The 19,207-nt window shown below is 42.9% G+C and overlaps 1 protein-coding gene across 1 annotated transcript; it reads left to right on the top strand.

The window, feature by feature from the left end:
- Positions 1 to 254: 254 nt before the first annotated feature.
- paqr6 (progestin and adipoQ receptor family member VI) lies at positions 255 to 18,522 on the top strand. Its single transcript, XM_030370338.1, has 8 exons — positions 255 to 444; positions 6,748 to 7,019; positions 7,392 to 7,519; positions 8,343 to 8,548; positions 10,819 to 10,945; positions 13,921 to 14,017; positions 15,378 to 15,522; positions 16,078 to 18,522. The coding sequence occupies exons 1-8, from the start codon at positions 429 to 431 to the stop codon at positions 16,350 to 16,352; spliced, it is 1,266 nt and encodes a 421-aa protein (XP_030226198.1). The 5' UTR covers positions 255 to 428; the 3' UTR covers positions 16,353 to 18,522.
- Positions 18,523 to 19,207: the final 685 nt, after the last annotated feature.

Here is a 19,207-nt window from a genome sequence, read left to right on the forward strand (position 1 = left end):
ACATAAACAACTTTGTGTTGAATTCACGAAAAAGGACAAATTAGTCACTTTCAGTCATGTATCGGGTAACATACATTGGTTCTTCTGACACGCCTAATACAACGAAATAGCTACAGGTATTTATTGCCGTAGTAAGAAGAAACCAACGTACATTATCACCGTGTCTTTGTTAGAATCCACATGCTACACACGCCGCGTGTTATTGTTTCTGTAGTAGTCCACGTGAGCGCCGAGCAGAGCTTCCTACTGGCTCCCCTGGTGTTCTCTCTGTGTCAGGCTCGAGGCCCAGCGTCAGTTGGCAGACGGTCTACTGGAGGCAAGACAGACAACCACGGAGAGCTGCTCTCGCGCCCAGGTTGGCATCGTAACGGCGATATACGAAGTATCATTTTTTGTATGGTAGTGGCGCACGCGTAACCCGCCGACACATGACAGACACAGGCGGTGAGTACGAGTTTTTCGCTGCATCAAACATGACGAAGTAGGTTCACGACAAAAGTTCGAGGGCAGCTCGTTTCCAAAAACACGCCACCTTGTTTTTCTAACAATTTTGCTCAAATAAGTTGTCGTTTTGTCGGGTTGTGTACAATAATGTTTATGCACGAACGTTATTGTTGTAGTGGTTTTAGTTAGTTATTGCGAGACTTCAGGAAAGTTGAAACCTGAGACCTGAGTCACACTGGACGAAATGTTCGGCATTTCTTTGTGAATGTTAAGAAAAATGTGACGTCATGTCACTTTAATTGGAAGGTGGCTGATACTCATTTTGCCCAAAAGTTGTGTCTGATGTGTAGGCTTAAAGTGGAAATCAATCCAGTCCAGCATGTTGTTGTGAGGTGGGTCCCCACAGGTCTCTGTGTGTTCTGGGTTTGTGTGTATATAGGCATGGATACATCTTTGCTAGTAAGAATTCTTTCTCAGTCACCATCTTCTATAGTTGAACATCTATTTGTGTTCTCATGTGACAGCATCGAGGATTTTTTTTACTTTGGGTCGAAAACGTAAATGTTTTGTTTTACATTGTTATTATTGGTATTGTATGTGGTCTTTCTTGTTGATGTTGAAATCATCTGCCTTCAATCTCCCCTCGAGGGGAACCTTGAATTAGTAAATCTAAAATATAACATTACCCTTACCAATTTACCCAAATATCACATTATCCCACTCCTACTGCATAAATCTGATTTAGTATTTTTAATTTATCCAAGATCACCATAATTGAATCCTCTGAAACAGACAGTCAGACTGACACACAAAGTCCAACAATCACCATCCAGGGGCAAAGCTAGAATAAAACATTGGTGTATGTCCCTTAGCTATACCGCGTAGTGCTTGAAACTATACCTGTCCTTCCAAGGCAGGTTAATGGCATCTCCTGTTTCTTTGATGACATTGGAAACGGAGAGGCACTCTTTACCTGGCTTCATATAAATCAAATGCCTCTCTGAATATGTCTCCAAGTGTCTGCAGGCTAGCCAGTCTGCGTGAGGCACATTCCGAGCATTACTGTTGCTGTTGACCCTGGCAACCAACTGAATAGGCGGTTGGTCTGGTAATTTGCGAGTTTTGTTAAAAATCTTCATTGACATTTCTCTAATCTCAAGAAAAGCTGGGTAGCTTAAATATTTTACCTTTTGTATTGAGTTAGACAATATATTTAATGACATTATATAGTTTTATTAAACAATGGGGGTCAAGGGGTTAGTGTCTTTGAGACTGAGCTAAAGATTATGCGTCTCAACCCCAATTTCCCCTATCTATCCTTGTTCCAAATAACTAACCCCTACCTGTCCCTAAATGGCATATACTATCTTAATATAAAAGTGTCTACCCTTAATTAATCAAAAATATAAAATTGCGGAAATTCAACATGTTTTTTAACATGGTTGATTTTTGTTGTTGAAAGGTGTTGGACCAAAAAACACTCATATGTGCAATGAAGGCAGCTCTCAAACCCACAACCCTGCCACATTCCCACTCTTGGGGAAAAGTTTAAAGCAAAGTGGAAAGCCGCAGAATCCACCTAGAGACAAACCCCACCAAGCACTTGCAGAGGCCACCGCTTAATGGGACTTTGACTCAAGCAAATACTTAATCAGGGGAAACGCTAACCCCACGAAAGAAAACAGACTTATCTCAGCACTCCCGTCTCACACCAGTAGGTCAATATTTCTCCAAGATTTAATTATTGAAAACCAGCAACAAAGCGTCCTTGCCAGTAACTTTGAACTCGGCAGTCAGTTCTCAGAAAACATTGTCTCTGAACAACTACCTATTTTCCACAACATGTGGTTTCATAGGGTGTGTGTTTGTGTGCGTGTCCGTGTGCTCCCTTTTTTTAAAATGGATTTCTCAAGCGTCTTTGTCTTTGTCCAGACTCGTTGGACAGCTAAATGTTTGTAGAGCGCTGAGGGAGGCTCCCTTGGGGGCCTGAGAGTTGGTTTAACCTTCTCGCCCCAACCCATGCCCCATCGGGTAGCTGGTGTATGTTAACCATCCATGTGTTGTTGTAGAGACGGTGCGTAGTCAGGATACAGCATACTCACAGTGGTGAGGGTGATCCAGGTACATAGTTTACCTGTAGGGCGTCTTTGAGCAAGATGCCTTAACAAATACCTGCTAATTAATAGCATGTATCTAAAATTCTAACTATGCTATTTTGTTTCGGCTGAAAGCATCTACTATATGACTAGTGATATTAAATTATGCAAGTTGAACGGAATGTATTAAAGCACTGGGTGTTTGATTTACCGTTAGTGTGTGTTGCTCACCATCAGTGTACTTGTCAGACTTGTTGTTGACGGGAACAGCGGGGCCCGAACACAACTGTCCAATCAGAAGCCCACTTCCTGGTGGGACAGGCAGTTATGAGTTGGAATGTCTCACAGAGGACTGGGCTCATTGGTGTTACGTATTCTCTGACTTAAAACCCTGCAATCTCAGGAAGACTTGTCATTACATAATGGGTCTTTACTCACATACAAACCGGGTTTTTGCATCAGAAGGACAAAAAGTGAGAACAAGTATTTCCTGTGTAATGCTGTCACTGTTTAACAACCGTGCGGAGAAGGGGTTAACAAACAAGTTTACTTTGAAAACATGCAAAAACCACCTTGTCAAAGCCTGCATTGCATTATAAGTTTCAGTCACGCTATTAGGAGCGGAAACAGAATCTCTACTCCATTTATTGGCTGCTGGATGCTAACTTTCCTGTGACTCATTGTTCTCTGTATTGCAACTCCCCTCTGTAATCAGTTTTCAGGGAATCAATGTTTTCTCCTTACGGACCTTCCTTCTATAGTGGACGACAGGAGGACACACTGAAAACAAAAGACTTTTTTTCTTTCAATCACACACAAATATTTGACCTGATCAATCTCTTTTAACTTTTTTCCTTTCCCAGACTGGTCAATGAACAGAATGTTTCGGCTTGCCGTCACCCTACTGCAAACCCAAAGACCTGCGTGTCCGTTGGTGTGAGAGAATGTGTGTGTGTGTGTGTGTTGGTGTGTGTGTGTGTGTGTAATGAGAGAATGTGTGTGTGCCCCTCATTCTTGTCCCTTGGCCTTCTCCTCCTCCACCTCCTCCTCCCCGGTCTTGTCCTCCACAAAGCCCACTCTGTCACCAGAGATTGCAGCTGGGAGTTGCTCCATCTCAGCCGGGCCCGGACTCAGTATGACTAACCATGATATACTAGTTAAACTATAGGTCTAGAGGATTATCGGGGATCTACTATAAATACTAGAGAATTAGTACTATATCTGTACTAGAAACACCAGTTTGTATCCATCTGGCCAGTCTTCAGGTTAAGCACTTGAGGTAGAACCACAGCGGCATCTTACTGGAACTCTGTTAGCTCTGTGATACGTTGTAGAGGGTGATTGACAGATGGTTCATATCCTGCAGTTTGTTTTGAAAGTCACAGCCTTTTTCCAAACATTTTCAAGGATGACTTCCCAGATGGTTCTGGCTCAAAGTGGGAAAACCCCATGCTCTAGACTCTAGAGCATGGATGGGCAACTTTCATGATAAAGAGGGCCACATTTTTCATCATAACCATCAGAGGGCCGCATGACTACGCACTTCAACTAAACGTCAGCTGAGAGAAGCAAAACACTTTTTAGTTTGGTAGATTTCCTGTATTCTGGTGCATTTTGGGGATGGCGGCAAGCGGACCGCCAGTTGCCCATCCCTGCTCTAGAGAATGATATGGTTTTCTAGATAAATGTAATGTATTTATTCTACTATAAACTTTTCTAGTGTCGTCATGTGTCTCTGCTACAAACACTAGGTTATTACCACTAGGCTTTAAGCTCCGTACTGTAGTAGGGAGCAAGTATTTGTCTTATTATCTTTTTGCATTTGATCTGTATTCGACCACCATATGAAGGGAGTGTAGATTAGGAGAGGAAAAGTGAGGAGAATGGAGGAGAATTTAGGACTTGGGAGAAGAAGAGGGGGTAAAAGAAAAAAAGAAATCCGACGAATATGTCTTGACTGTAGGTGAACACGTACAGTCTGAAGTAAACGTTGTTACCATGGCATGAAGTGTAAATGCCACAGACAGCACTGCTCTTAGCCAACATATGGTCATGATCATCATCTTGTTTCAGCCCTTCATGCATGCCCACCTTGGACTGGTCACGTTGTTAGCGAGCATGTTTTTGTATGTGCTCCCTCCACTGCGTGTGTTTTTGTCAGCCAAGTGTTTTCCGTTCCCTAAAGTGCGACTTTGTTCTCTCGTCCCTATTCGTTCACACACTACCTCACTCAGTCACACAAGTACTTGCCCTCTCACAATCTAGAATTCAATTTCAATTACATTTTTATACCCCTAAATCACAGTTACATCTTAAAGGGCTTAGTATGTCATATATTGATGACAGTCCCCTAGCCCTAGCCCCCCTGAAGGGCAAGAACAGAGTCCATTAATTAGCAAAGAAGAAATCTTGGGAAGGAACGCAGAGTGGGGGATCCCTTCTTCAAGGGATGGTTAGGAGAGTAATGGGGGCCATCATTGAAATGCATACAAGCAACCATTTTAAGTCATTTGGGTAATATAAATATATGGTGTCTATGCTGGATGCTGGCTGGTTAACCGCCAGGGGAGTCAAGACTTCGAGTCGCAGTCACCGCAACAGACTAGGAATCCAGACGCAGTCACCGCAACATGCTTAAACAGATGGAATTATGAATTAGACGGGGCAAGGTGCACAGAAAACATGAAGACAAATGCTTATGTAGTGCCTATCAGCAGACAGCAAACAGCATCAGCAGCTGAGGGCATCCCTAGGAGCCAAACAAGTGACTAAAGAGGTAGGTTTTCAGCCTTGAATATCTCTGCGGAGTTAATAATAGTAAGCACATGTCAAGAACATTCTTTCTAGAACTACCGTCATAGACATCCGGAGTGTCTAGCATGCAAAGACTTGCTGTAGGCCTGTCAACAAAGACATTTCAATGACGACCCCTCTGCCAGCCTGCCCCACACCTTCCACCAATCTCCCATCAGAGGAAGGATTTGTCTGTGGAGCGCTGGCCGTCAGGAACATGCTGTTACCATACTAGCTCTCGCGGAGCCACGGCCCACTGCGACCGTGACAATGGCAGGCTTTCTCAAAGAAGATGTCTGCTGGGCGCTCCAGAGCCTCAGACAAAGGGAGATTGTCCTGCCCCGGTCCAACAAAGACATAGCGTCCGCGTCTCTGGCTGAACAAAAATGAACCCATGTAAACCGATGAAACCAGTTGTTGACCAAGTATCTTGTTTGTTTCACATGCAACAAATGATTTCACAAATAAATCATACTAGAGACTAGGGGTGTGACGATACACTCGACACGATATTGGGTTCACGAGAACGAGACAAGACGAGATTTTAAGAACTCAAATGACAAATTATATGACTGGACCAACAGACTTTTATTTAACCAAGTCGCGCATGCACTTTGAAATGTTTTATTATAACTCTTTACATGCATGAAATTGAAACAAAAGTTATAAAAGTTAAATTAAATAATTCTCTTTTTTTAAGTGCGAACAATATTATGTGCAAAACCAAATCAACGTACCCAAAATGTACTTTGATTAAATGTTTTCGTTTTCGCGGTTATTCAGCCTCTTCTTCTCCTCTGGAAAAACACGACCGCATTGCATTTTGGTATACGGGAGTTACATGTAGGCTACATCGTATGTACACTCAAATTTTGGGTATTTTAAGTGCACTATATAGTGCATGAAATTAACCACTGAGAATTCGAACACCACTACAAAATGGCGAGCACCCTATATAGTACACTTTATCCGTGATAGGGAACGATTTCGAACACAGCTTATGGCTGCTTTCGATGCTTCCCGTGCTTTCCCTCCTTCTCCTCCTCTTCTTTTCCTTCTCCTTCTTTAGGTTCTGGCAGCCTAGATGTAGCAAAGGCGCATTACTGCCCCCACAGGCGACAAATAGAAGTTTGGATAAATCACAAATCTCGTGAGACAGTTTTTTAACGCGACGGGTAATATCGTCGATTTTAATCTCGCGAGATCTCGTGGCACGAGATCTCATCACACCCCTACTAGAGACATGACCAAAGGACTACACACACATTCACTCACTCAAAGAGCTAGGTAGAGCATGAGATCCACCCTTCTGGGGTTGGGGGTTTGTTTCCCACTTGGTACCAGAGCCACCAAATACCATACATCTCTCACACCCAGTTTGATGACCTAGTGCATGTGTGTGTTTGTTTCCCAGTGTTTCCTGTGTGGCAGGGCGGTGTGGCCAATTGGGGTGGTGCCGGTGGCTGGAGCCAGGCATGGGGCTGGGGCCGGTGCCTGCGGTGGGAGCCGGCGGGCTCCGGGGAGGGGGCCAAGGCCCTTGACGGCCCGATGTGGTGCGTGCTTTGTCGGGAGTGCCGTGTGCGGCTGCGTGAGGCGTGCGAGAGGGGCCAGGGGGCCTTGCGACTGCGCGCCGATATGCTGAGCCTCAAACTGCCCCAGCTCCTGGACACCCATCAGGTGCCCAAGGTGAGAGGAACTCCCTGTGTCCTTCTGTTCCATTACCTGTTGGTTTGTTCCACCTTCCTTCTCTCAATGTAGTCTGTTTGATAACATGGTCATCCACGCTGGGAAGGGGCGTTTTTGGTGTTGAAGTTGTTGACTGCGTTTGCAGACTACTCAAACTGCCTATATCTATTGTGTATGTACATTACATTTACATTGTATTTGTACTGTGTATGTGCATTACATTAACATTGTATTTGCACTCTGTATAAACAAAATGTACTTCTCTTTAAACCAGACATCATGTGAGCATGTCTCAGATCGTACCTCATGTTATCCCTGTCTAAAAACCAATCACCTGAAGGACACCTGTGGTGCCTAACCCCCGCTCCGCAGGTGTTCCGGGAGGACGGCATCATCTCTGGCTACCGGGACCCCCAGAGCTCCGCCAAGGACTGCCTGTTGAGCAGCTTCCAGCTCACCAACGAGACCATCAACATCTGGACTCACTTCCTGCCCACATGGTGTGTTCTTGTTCCCGTACAAACCTGTTTGGGGCTATTATCTCCATGTCTACGACCCATTAGGGATACTGCTTTGGCACCGTCTTTGTGTGGGAGCATTATAATTAGCGGTAGTGTAAATGAAATGCATCACACACCTTGCTATTATATGTATGTTTCCTGAGAAGCTAAACCCTCTCTCTGATGCTCCTCATATGGCCTACTGAAGATTGCATGCTCCGTCCTTCCACCAAGATATCATTTCAAATAAATGTCTCACACTTATTAATTAATTTTTAAACTTTAATTAAAGTGTAAAATCATGTAGTGAATGGCAGATTTGTGGATGAGGATAAAAGTGGGAGTGTCTCGATGTTCAGTATTCAGTTGGTTGCAATCTGCCACCTACATTCAGTGGCCAGCTACATTCTATACACTGAACCTTTGACCTCTACCTGCTAACCTTTGATTGTATGTATCACATTCCATGGCTTTGGATTATTTGAATGATGAATAATTGTCAACAATGGTTTGACTCATTTGATAAACAGTCAGCACATATTACTACTAGCGTAAATAGTATTTTACAATTTTCTCATATCCCAACTCCCTTATGATCGTGATACAGCATACATAACAATAGTTCTCATTAACTGCAGAGTATTTAAATATATTATTGTATGCCGTTATTTGTGCATTTGTCATCCACATGTCCATCCAAAGTTTGGGCATCGCCACACTTTGAAGCAGCACTACCCTATCAATAACCCGTCCTCTGTGCTCCATACCAAGCCTGTGTTTATCACGCCAAGCCCAACAACACTCTTCCTTCATCGCCTCCCAGGTACTTCCTGTGGCGCTTCAGCATCCTGTGCTCCACGATGAACTTCCTGTCGGACAGCTACACCTGGCCCCTGCTGGTATACATGCTGCTGATCTGCGTGTACCCATTCACCTCCAGCTGTGCTCACACCTTCAGCACCATGTCGCCTGAGTCGCGGCACATCTGCTACTTCTTCGACTACGGCGCGCTCAGCCTCTACAGCCTGGGTATTCACTCTCTCAGTCGCTCATTCGTTCATTCATGATGCTGGTGATTGAGTATTTTGAAAACGTGAACAGATATATGCATGAAGGGTCGGTGTGTGTATGTATATGGATAAATCTACTTCATTTAGATAGATGGATTTGTTTCAATCTATATTAGAACGTTTATATTTTAACCATCATATGAATCAGAGTTCAGTCATTGAATCCAAAGCTAGAAGCTACCATATATAGCTAGAAGCTATTATGGGATTGATTCAAATGAGACTACATTGAGTACATTCATTTTAGGTATATTACTGGAAGTTAACCTTCACAATTCATTTTAGGGGACTTCTTGTGCTGACTGAAAGCACATGTTCATGAATTACTTGGTAAAGAATTTCCACGTGTTTTGCACAGCATGGAAGTTGGAACCCACAATTCCTCATTTGCCGAAGTTAAAAGATTCAGTTTTTAAACTTTAGACTTTTTTTTTAAACTTTGGACATGTCGTTTTGGGTTACGGGGATAAACGTCAGCATGCCTGACTTCTCAATCGATTTGATGAAAATTCTAGTGACCAAACTTGGATCTCTAGCTAGTAGAATTATAGTCCCCTGACAAATCATTTTGCTTTCTGTGTGTCTATGCAGGGCCTTTATGAGACCTTTCAAACATTTTTCCCATCAGTCATGTACCATATAATATCTCTTACTTATATGTCAGCACTGTGACCTGGGACACTGGAACCATATCAGGCAAACCTAAAGCCAAAGATGCGGTAACCCATCTGGTCTACTTTCTTGGCTAATTTAACATAAAATAGCAGTTCCTCTTTCTTTGTTTTTTGGGTAATAAAAACGAGGGTAGCCTGCGTTTCTCAATGTGGCTAGGGGAAGAATGTTCATTCAGCATTTCCTGTTTAGGAAGAAACCGATGGGTCATTTAGCAAGCCATTTGTCTAATGATAAGAATGAAACCGTAGACAGAACTTCAGTTTTCGGGTCTAGGTACCAAATCACTGTTGAAGATGCATTTAGATCTCCACATTTACACTTTACGTTTTGAGTGCTAGGTTGTGCATACAACTTGAACAAGGAAAGGCAAAAATGGAAAAATGCAGGAAAAGTATCCTCTCAATTTATATTGCAGAGCTGGTGAAGGAAGGATTACACAGTTAGTTTCCGATTATAAAACACCCTCAATACTTACTTTGTGATCATAGTTAGTTGATCATTGAATATGTTTGTTTTCCAATCGCTGAGTTGATAACGCCCATCTGCTGACGACACATGTTAAGGTGACCTTACTCAATTTGCTCTTTTGTTGCCCTTGCAATTTTCAACACGTTAACAACTTAAGATTTATCTTGGAGTCCTAAAGTGGCAATTGTCATTTAGTATTAAGTGTAATCATCTTGTAGACTTGGGCTCCTGTACCACTCTGACACAAGTCAGAGTGTGAAAATACCAGTGTTGTCATCTTTGTACCAGCTCAGGTATGACCAGACAGGCCTTTTGCATGTGTTTGCATTGTATCTGCCATACCCTGTAGTTGTGCACAGGCTCTGTTAGAATTTACATAGAGGTAACAAATAATACATATTCAAATCACCTTTTTAACATATCATCTGTTGATGGTAACACCTACTATGGGTATCGCACTTTCAGCGAACATCGCACCTACCGTACATGCATGCACTCTTTGGTATGCATGCCATGCATGGCATTTTATTCAAATTACTCTAAGGGACAGTTACAACTCAGACTTGAATGGCTTCTATGATCTTTTAAGATTTGTAGGCACTTTAATGTTTGACCTCAGTACAATTCCCACTCCTAAGGTGTCTTTGTTCTACAATAACCACAAGCATACGTTTGTAAAATAAACTTTTAAAGATGAAGCATAACCTGACAATCACATTTTTCACTCTCATTTTAGTCACCTCTCAGCTCGACTAGAGCCATCAGCATTGTGTCTAATAAGCATCAACCTTTTCATACACTGCCTCCAATAACGGCGTATGAAAAAAACAACAAAGAATTCAAATATTTTACAAAAAAATTAGGAACTCCTTATTTTGTACAGGGGGAAAGCTTGACAGACAGCAGGATAGTGTAGTGAGTGACTTAGGTATAAAGATACCAGGATCCATGTCTGATCTTAACCACTACCTACTCATAAACAACATGCATCTCAATTCACCTAAAGTCACTTTGGATAAAGTGTGTGCTGATTCGTTGCAATGCTTCCTTTAAATCTCTTGATAATAAAACAGTGTGGTTCTGCAGGTTGTGCCATCTCGTACGGGTCCTACGTCATGCCTGACGGCTGGGTCAACAGCTGGCTGCATCACCACTACGTCCCCATTGCCGTGGGAAACACCATCTTCTGCACCAGCCTCTCCTGCTACTCCAGGTGAGAGATCCTCCCACAGCCTTCTGGGTAGCAGGGCAAGGTTACCGTGCGATGATAAAACCAGGATCACCTTTGTTAGGACCTGTTCCTCGCTGGGGCACATTGAAGGTGATACAATGGGGCTAGGTTTGTCTCAATAGTAATGGTGTGTACAGAATGACAATCCATGTCTAAATTAACCTTTCAAAAACGCAAAGTCGCAAAGCTCCATTATTTTAACACAAACTAATTCTGACCGATACTATCGTTGACAATATATTAAGAAATGAATAGAAGCTATGTTGTTCCCTGGTTTTTATTTTAGATTTTACAATTAACATGCATGTAGATAATCGTAAGAGGCCGTGGTTTACCGGGATTTCAAAACAGCAATGGGGGACCGCTCCGGGAAGTGTGAGGCCAACAAGAAGCAGGTGAGGATGGCGAAGAGGAGGGGTATGGTTAGGACTGAGAAGCAGAATTCTTAGAAAGTGGTCACTATAGACTAAATTTCACAAAATAAACACAGTGACATGAAATTATAGAATGGATTGGGCATTCTTCCGCCAAGCAATATAGTTCCTCAAAACCGCAACATTGTTGTCCAAGCTTAACAGGCTTGCATAGTTTGAGATTGACAGTATTTCACAACTGGTCTGAACCCATCAGATAAATGTACCTGTTTTTAAAAAGGTATGGTTGTATACAAGGGTAGTTAAAGTAGGCAAAGTGTGCTTAACAAAACCTCATTGCCCAGCTACCTATCCCAGTCCATTTTCTTCAAAAGCCTGTTACAGCCACCCACCCTCAGGCAGTGAATTTGATGACTACGGGATCACTGCTTTGCTGAACAGGGTAGAATGAGGGAAGCCTATAATCCCTCTCTTCAGGGGCTGGTCGTAGATGACATACACCGGCCATGTCATCGGAGCCCAAACAGCTGAAAACCTAATCACTGTTTCTATCTGTTTTTAACCAAAATAGAGCCTTCGTATTATGTTTGGGTAAGAAGAGGCTTTTGGGTTTAATGTCACAGCTGGTTAAGATGCAGGGTTGGCCTTGGTCTCTTTTTAGATAAGTGAAGGGGATTTGGCATTGTTGATTTCAAGGTCACATCTTATCACTCTTCCTGGCTTTCTTTTTGTTGTTTGTTTTTTGTATGAGAAGCTTGCAGGACCTCCCTTATTGACTCAGGGACGGCTGTCAACATAGTCCGTAAAGTTTTGTAATTTGCAAAGCAATCACGTGAACATTTATAAAACAATAGTACAGTCTAGTAATAACCACCTCCTAGGTTTCAAATCATATCTCAGTTATTAGAGATTGTGTTTTGTTTGACCACTGGTACCTTTCTTTAGGTAGAAACCCAAATATTGACCAAAGTTTACTCAAACTCCCTCTTGCCTTTTTCCCTTGTGGCATTACTTTTGAATCATGAGACCCATCTGCCAACGGCTCAGTCAACATGAGCCTTTTTCTCTTGGAATCCATTTCGTCCGTTGGTCTGTGTGAACGAGGCCACAACATTTAAATTGTGCATGCGTCGTGCAGGCCAGTGCAATGTTAACTTGTTTTGCTTCTAATCGTTTTATTTGTGCTCTTGTGCAGATGGAAGATTTCTAAATATATTGTCTACGTCTTCGTCTAGTTATAGTTACAAGGTAATTAACTTATTTGTAGTCGTATCTTTATTTATTTTTTCTACCTGGGCCAGAGTATATTTTCTGTTTATCAAAGAGCAGAAGATAGATGGAAAGATCCAAAATTGAGACACTTTAGTTCCACATTCATGTCTTCCACATACATGGATCAATTTAGATATTAGAGATAATGACATCAAAAGTGTTGATGTCACCTTATAACGGGTGTCATTAGTTTAAGCAGCTGTTATCTGATAGTCATTTGTCTGTATGTTGAACTTGGTATTTGCTAAGTGAGTTGATAAGCTCTTTTCTAAAGCAGGACAAACTAGCTAGACCAGAGCCAAATCTTCCCTTTGGCAAACAACACAAAGCTTATTGCATAAGACAAACACACCACCGGTGTTATCAAACACTGTAGTGTTAACACAGGTTTTTGCTTCCTATAGGGCCTTTCCCCCAGGGTATACCCCCTACTTTTCCCTAGGTTAATATACTGTTCATACATACTGAATTCTACAGTTTGTATCAGGGCATGAACATCAGGGTCAGGTATGTCTTGCGGGGGGGGGCGGGGGGATGGCTGTCGTAGGGGTTTACAGTCTTAAACCCCCTGTTATCTAGCAGTCTGCCATTCGACACCTAGCCTTCCCTGTGTGTTTGTGTGTGTGTGTGTGCATGCGTGTGTGTGTGTGTGTGTGTGTGTGTGTGTGTGTGTGTGGGCTTGTAGCACTTACACCATTCCTCTTTGTCTTTGTTGGCATCGCTACACGACGAGTCAGGGAGGAACGGTCATTGGCTAGTCATTGTCAATGTTGGCTACATTAGCCTCTTTAGCAAACCAGCCCAAAAACAAACAATATAAATTGTACATTGTATTGCACACACAGCAAGACTGTGCAATGCTGATTCCGATTGGACAAAATCACAACTATTGTCTCCTTCTACTTCCGGCTCGCGGCCCCCGGGAAATAATCTTGAGCATGCGCAGAACGCATAATCCGATTTCAATCCGATTGAATGTATACATGCACGATTATTGCGAATATCAATCGAATAATCTAGGGGTCTTAATCTATGAAAAACCCGAGTCGGTCAGATTTTAGTCCGACTATGGTTTATACATGCATCTTAAAAGTCAAATCATAGTCGGACTAACCCAATAAGCCTGTTTGTCGAGTCGTATGGTTAACCCCACTGAACTCGGTGAACTCTCAGAATCCCGAGTGAGACAGGTTAAAATGGGGCGTGCCTCGCAGAAATATCGCCAGAAAGTTGGGAGATTTCCCACTTTTGAAACTTGTGCGACAGGTGTACGAGGCATCTTGAAAACGCAATCTCTCTTGTCCTCTACAGGTTCCTGGAGCTACAGTTTCCTCAGCGCAGCAAAGTTCTCCGGACGGGAGCCTTCGTGTTCCCCTTCCTCTTCGACACCGTCCCGCTGTTCTACAGAGTGAGTGAACCACACTATGGCAGCCCACAGAGGACAAATCTCATCAATAACACTCGACGTGGTGATATTATGCCACCTGGTGTGAGTGTGATTAGCCATTGCAAGCCGTTGGAAAATAGGCCTTTTTCTTTTGCTTCTGGTAGCATAATATCCCTTATTGAACCTGTGCCGTGTTCCAATACCCGTACTTCCATGAGTATACTTAAAGGAAGTACACTATCTGCACTATCCGTACTCACTTGAGTACGCTAATTTTTTAGATGTGAGTGCTGTTCCAAATCGAGTACTCTGTGGTGCACTTACCGGAAATGACGATCACGACTGCCGCCGCGGCTCCTCCCCCGCAATAAACATCCCGCTTTGAACGGTGAACTCTTTACGCCTAGCAGCTATAAAAAGCTATAAAAACTATAAAAACTACAAAATGACTCTATTAATGCAGGCTATGTGGAAAATGCGCCGACTTTGGCTCAGCCTGGCTCCGCCTCTTCCGCTACGTAGCTAAGATGGCTGCCGTTGAGTACGGGGAGTGTCCTTCGATCCACACTTCACGATTAGCCCGTTTTGAGTACGGCATCCGGGTCCTTGAAGTATACTTCTTTTCGCCGGATCTGAATTGGAACGTACTGTGTACTCAAATTTTGGCTAGTAAGTGCGGACAGTACGGGTATTGGAACACGGCACTGGTCTACTCGTGTTGGCTGTCATGGATTACGATGTAGATTGGTTTGTTGTGTCAATTTTCTCTAATTTATTCATCGAATTGCAGCAATATTAATCCCAATCTTTTTGCTTTCTTTATTTAGCTTTTCTTTTTAAAGCCATTTTCTCCCTTGTAGGGGAAATTAAAAAATCACTCATATCTAATCTGGATTGCAATTAAAATGAAATGTGAATAAAAAAGAAATGATGGGAGCTGTTTTCTTGGGAATTTTGTTTACTGAATGATTTTCATTGTGTTGAAATATGTACTTATCTAGAACAAAGTGTTGACTCAACCTGTTCTTTGGCCTCAGCTCATTAATTGAGACTGCCCGGGTGTTTGTACGGTTATGTAAGATCAGCGTTCAGATTAATATTTTCAAAGGATTTCTGAGTAATTAACCTAGAAACTGAGCCTTCGTTTGCCCTGAAGCAATTGTTTGCCTATAATTAAATGTTCTATTCACTTTTAAATATTGTTTTATTCTGTTCAGACTCTTTTTTGTTATTATGCTTGTTTCCATCAAAAGCTTTAAAGGTGTGTGTGTGTGTGTGTGTGTGTGTGTGTGTGTGTGTGTGTGTGTGTGTGTGTGTGTGTGTGTGTGTGTGTGTGTGTGTGTGTGTGTGTGTGTGTGTGTGTGTGTGTGCGCTGCTGTAGCTCCTCCTGTGCTGCTGGGGGAGCTGTGGGCCCAGTGAGGCCCTGGTCAACCACAGTTACCACCTCCTCTTCGCCATCCTCACCTGCTTCTTGTTTGCCTCACACTTCCCGGAGCGGCTGGCCCCAGGACGCTTCGACTACTTCGGTAGATATTCTCCCACCTCCTCCTCCACAGCTCCAACAAAGGAAACCATAGTGTTTTTGTCACGTTTATGCAGCCAGGGCCGTAGCACTAAATCCTGGGCCCCTATACTATAGGTACTGATGGGCCCCCCTGCGCCAGGTTGTTGACGGGGGGGGGGGGGGGGGGGTCCGGAGCGATTGTTGAGGGGGGGGGGGGGGGGGGGTAAAAAGAAGAAAAGGTAAAATATATATATATATTTTTTTTTTTTTGTCATGGGCCCCCCCTCTGCCTTGGGCCCCCCCACAACTGTCCCCTTTGTCCCCGCAGTCCGACGGCCCTGTATGCAGCTATGGGAATATCAACGTTTTATGCCTCCAAATATTGCCATTTCTAAAATATATATATATTATAAACTAGGGAAAGATTTTCTTTCCTCGAATGTGTTTGCGTTTTCTCTATTGTTTTGGTATTTTCAGTGCGACTTGGTTGGCCTGAGTATTGGTAGCTTGACACATGGTGTCCAGAGCCTCTGACGTCCAACCCACCCATGTGACCCCCTTCTCATCCCCCCCCCAGGCCACAGCCACCAGTTGTTCCACGTGTGTGCGGTGGTGGGCACCCACTTCCAGATGGAGGGGGTGTTGGCGGACATGGTGTCGCGGCGGGCGTGGCTTGTGAGCCAGGCCGCGGTGCCCACCTTCCTGGGCACGGTGGGGGCACTGGCTGCCGGCGTGGTCCTGAATCTGGGCATCATTGCAGTGTTCAGCGCCCCCCTCTTCTGGAAGCCCCACCTGAGGGGCCGCTGCAGGGGGGCGGAGACGCAAGGAGGAGACCCTGCCCATAATGAGTAGACCCCGCCCATCTCACATGGGTCTCTCAAAGCGTCTCTAAATATTGTAATATAACGGCAGGATGTTTGTGGTAGGAACGGACTAACATTGTCTATTTTAAATACTCAAGATATCTTATTGTGTTTGTGGAAGTACAAAGACATGTCAAATGAAGCTTCCATTTTTTGTTTGTTTGTTTTATGTGTAAAGCTGAAGATCCAGGGCTCATGACGTGTGTTCACGTGAGATTCACAGCCGTACCTCCGCCATCCTTGTCTCCTTGATTTTTTGCAAGCCTCTGGGTTAAATGAAGCGTTCTGATACTAACGTAAGAAACCTCAGAAAATACTTGTTCTGGAATTGTCCACCAAGCTTTTCGCATACACAGTAGGTCTCAGTGGGCCACATGGCTGACACTCACACTGGGGGAGAAAGTCATTAATTAGGGATTAGCAGGGATTTATTTAACTAACCTTTAACGTGTGCCGTTTTGCTGACTCTGGGCCAAGGACAACATGGTGCGTTGTGCGTATAACTTTGTTATATTTTGCTATCTACGTTTCAGCAGAATTCTTTCGTGCTGTCAGTTGATTAGGTTCTGATCAACGTTAGCAATCTGATTAACAACTACATAATATAATGCAGATTCGATTTCCCTGTCCCCAATACAGATATTTATACTTGTATTGATTCCACTCTGCACATACTAAAATTGATTTCCCTGGCCACATGTGCTTCGCTCTGATTGGAAGCCCAAGCTTCTACATCCTCAAGTAAAATAAATGATAATAATAGTAGTTAAGAGTCCCATGATGAAAGCAGTAAGTTATGTTTCCATGGCAACGTTGTCCTTTTTCTATGTTCAAATTTGTCTACTTCTCTCCACTCCGACGAGAGTTCTTGGCGTCGAGAGTTCTAAAATGTCACCAGGCATAGAAAAAACTGCTTTAATGTGTGTCAAATGTGTAATACTTTTATTCATATAATTGAAATGGAATTGGGTGAAATCGGTGGGTCTTTGGGAACGCACTGGTGCAACGTGGGACCGAAAATGAGAATTTGTCACATTGAGGTGGATCATTTGCTAACCAACCTTTCGTGTTTTTGGGGTATCACTGTTTTCGGTGGTCATTGCAGGTTTTTGACTAAGTAGTACCCTTCACTGTGGTTTTTCATATTGTTGTATTGTTTACATTTTGTCTAAAGATCTTGTGCCATCTCTTATTGATATTTGAGCATTTGACACTATTTATATGTATTGCTGATGTATCCTGTATAACATAGATATTTAGAGAACAGTCTCTTTTTATGACCAAAGTGGGAAAATATTTGAAAAGATGTGTTTCTGCCGGCTGAGGGTCGAATGTGCTGTGCCTCTTTGAATGAAACCTTGCAACGAGTATTAAAGCACTTAGCAGCACAGAGACCCATGGACGCCTGCATTTTTCACATCTAGAGACCCCGCACAGAGCTGATTGGAGTTTGATCATCATTTAAAGGACCCCCCCCCCCCCCCACACACACTCACACATTTACCCCGGGTGTGGGCTGAACTAGTCCTTACAAGCCCTTTTGAATATGCATCCACTTATCCACATCCAGTTTACCTTTTAGTGGTAAGGTACACATTTTTTTTAAAGATATCTTTATTAAAATTATAATGTATTTTCCGCTAGGTGGTAAAATATCGACCCCTTAACATCCCAGTATAGCACCTAAACATCAGTTTGTACACTAGCATACTCACAACACACAGTCTTTGTGGTTTTGTGTAGAAGCTCAGTATGTGAGGAGGGTCTTCCTGTGAGAGGGAACTTGTAAGTGATGTGTTGGTCCGATAAGGAACAGATTCTGTTGATGGTTTGAAGTTGGTTTTTAATGAGGGTTAGAGAGTATAGTGTATGATGTATCACCTAGACATAACACACACACAAACCCACACAGGAATATTAAATTGTGTTTAACATCGTCTTTTATATGTATGACATGCAGTACCGAGGGATGAATGTGAAATTGCTGTTGATAATGTGCCTAGATATTTTACATAAACATTTCTTATAACAATGGTTCAAAAGGATCCAAAATCATAAAGCCCAACCCTAAACTGTAAGACTGTTATCCTTGTTTCTACAAAATCAGAATGTTTTTTTAATGTTCTGGAGTCTGACATGAATAAAAAGTACTCACCCCATTTGTGTGTGTGTCTGTGTCTGTCTGTCTGTCTCTGTCTCTGTGTCTGTGTCTGTGTCTGTCGCCAGAAGGGGGCAGAAGAGTATCTGTTATGAGGTGTTTCTCTCTCGTTAACCAATATCAAGAGACATATTTATATTCGCTACGCTTTATACACGTATGGCTCGTGAATACTGACGAATGATTACCTGTCAATCACTTGTTTAAGGAGATGTATTCAATGGAATATATTGTGATGCGTGGTGTCGATGTAATTTGGCGAACGCGGGATGGAATTATAGGCTAAACATAACCCGTTTCTTACAAAGTTCGCAATCTTAATCAATATAGCATATTTTTAATTAAAATTGTATCTAGATATTGTATTTTCTCGGAGATTAGTGACAAATCCACGCTTTCTTTTCACATTTAAGTGAATGCGTAAACTGGAAAATAAATGGATAAAACATGAAGATGTAGCTCTGGCTGCTTATATGAACACGACCCTATTGTCCTTCATCGTGCAGTCCAAATGAGAACATCTCCTTTTGGACAGGAGACACTATCAGACACGAACACACAAACACACACACATGCACCCATACACCAGAAAATGGGAGTGTGCACTATGACAAGTGAAGCTACTTATTCTCCCTGGCCTTGTACCTGGTTGCAGCCTCACAAAGGAGCCTAGACACAACTCTACC

The sequence above is a fragment of the Gadus morhua genome, chromosome 11, assembly GCF_902167405.1.
Source record: "Gadus morhua chromosome 11, gadMor3.0, whole genome shotgun sequence".
Lineage (NCBI taxonomy): Eukaryota > Metazoa > Chordata > Actinopteri > Gadiformes > Gadidae > Gadus > Gadus morhua.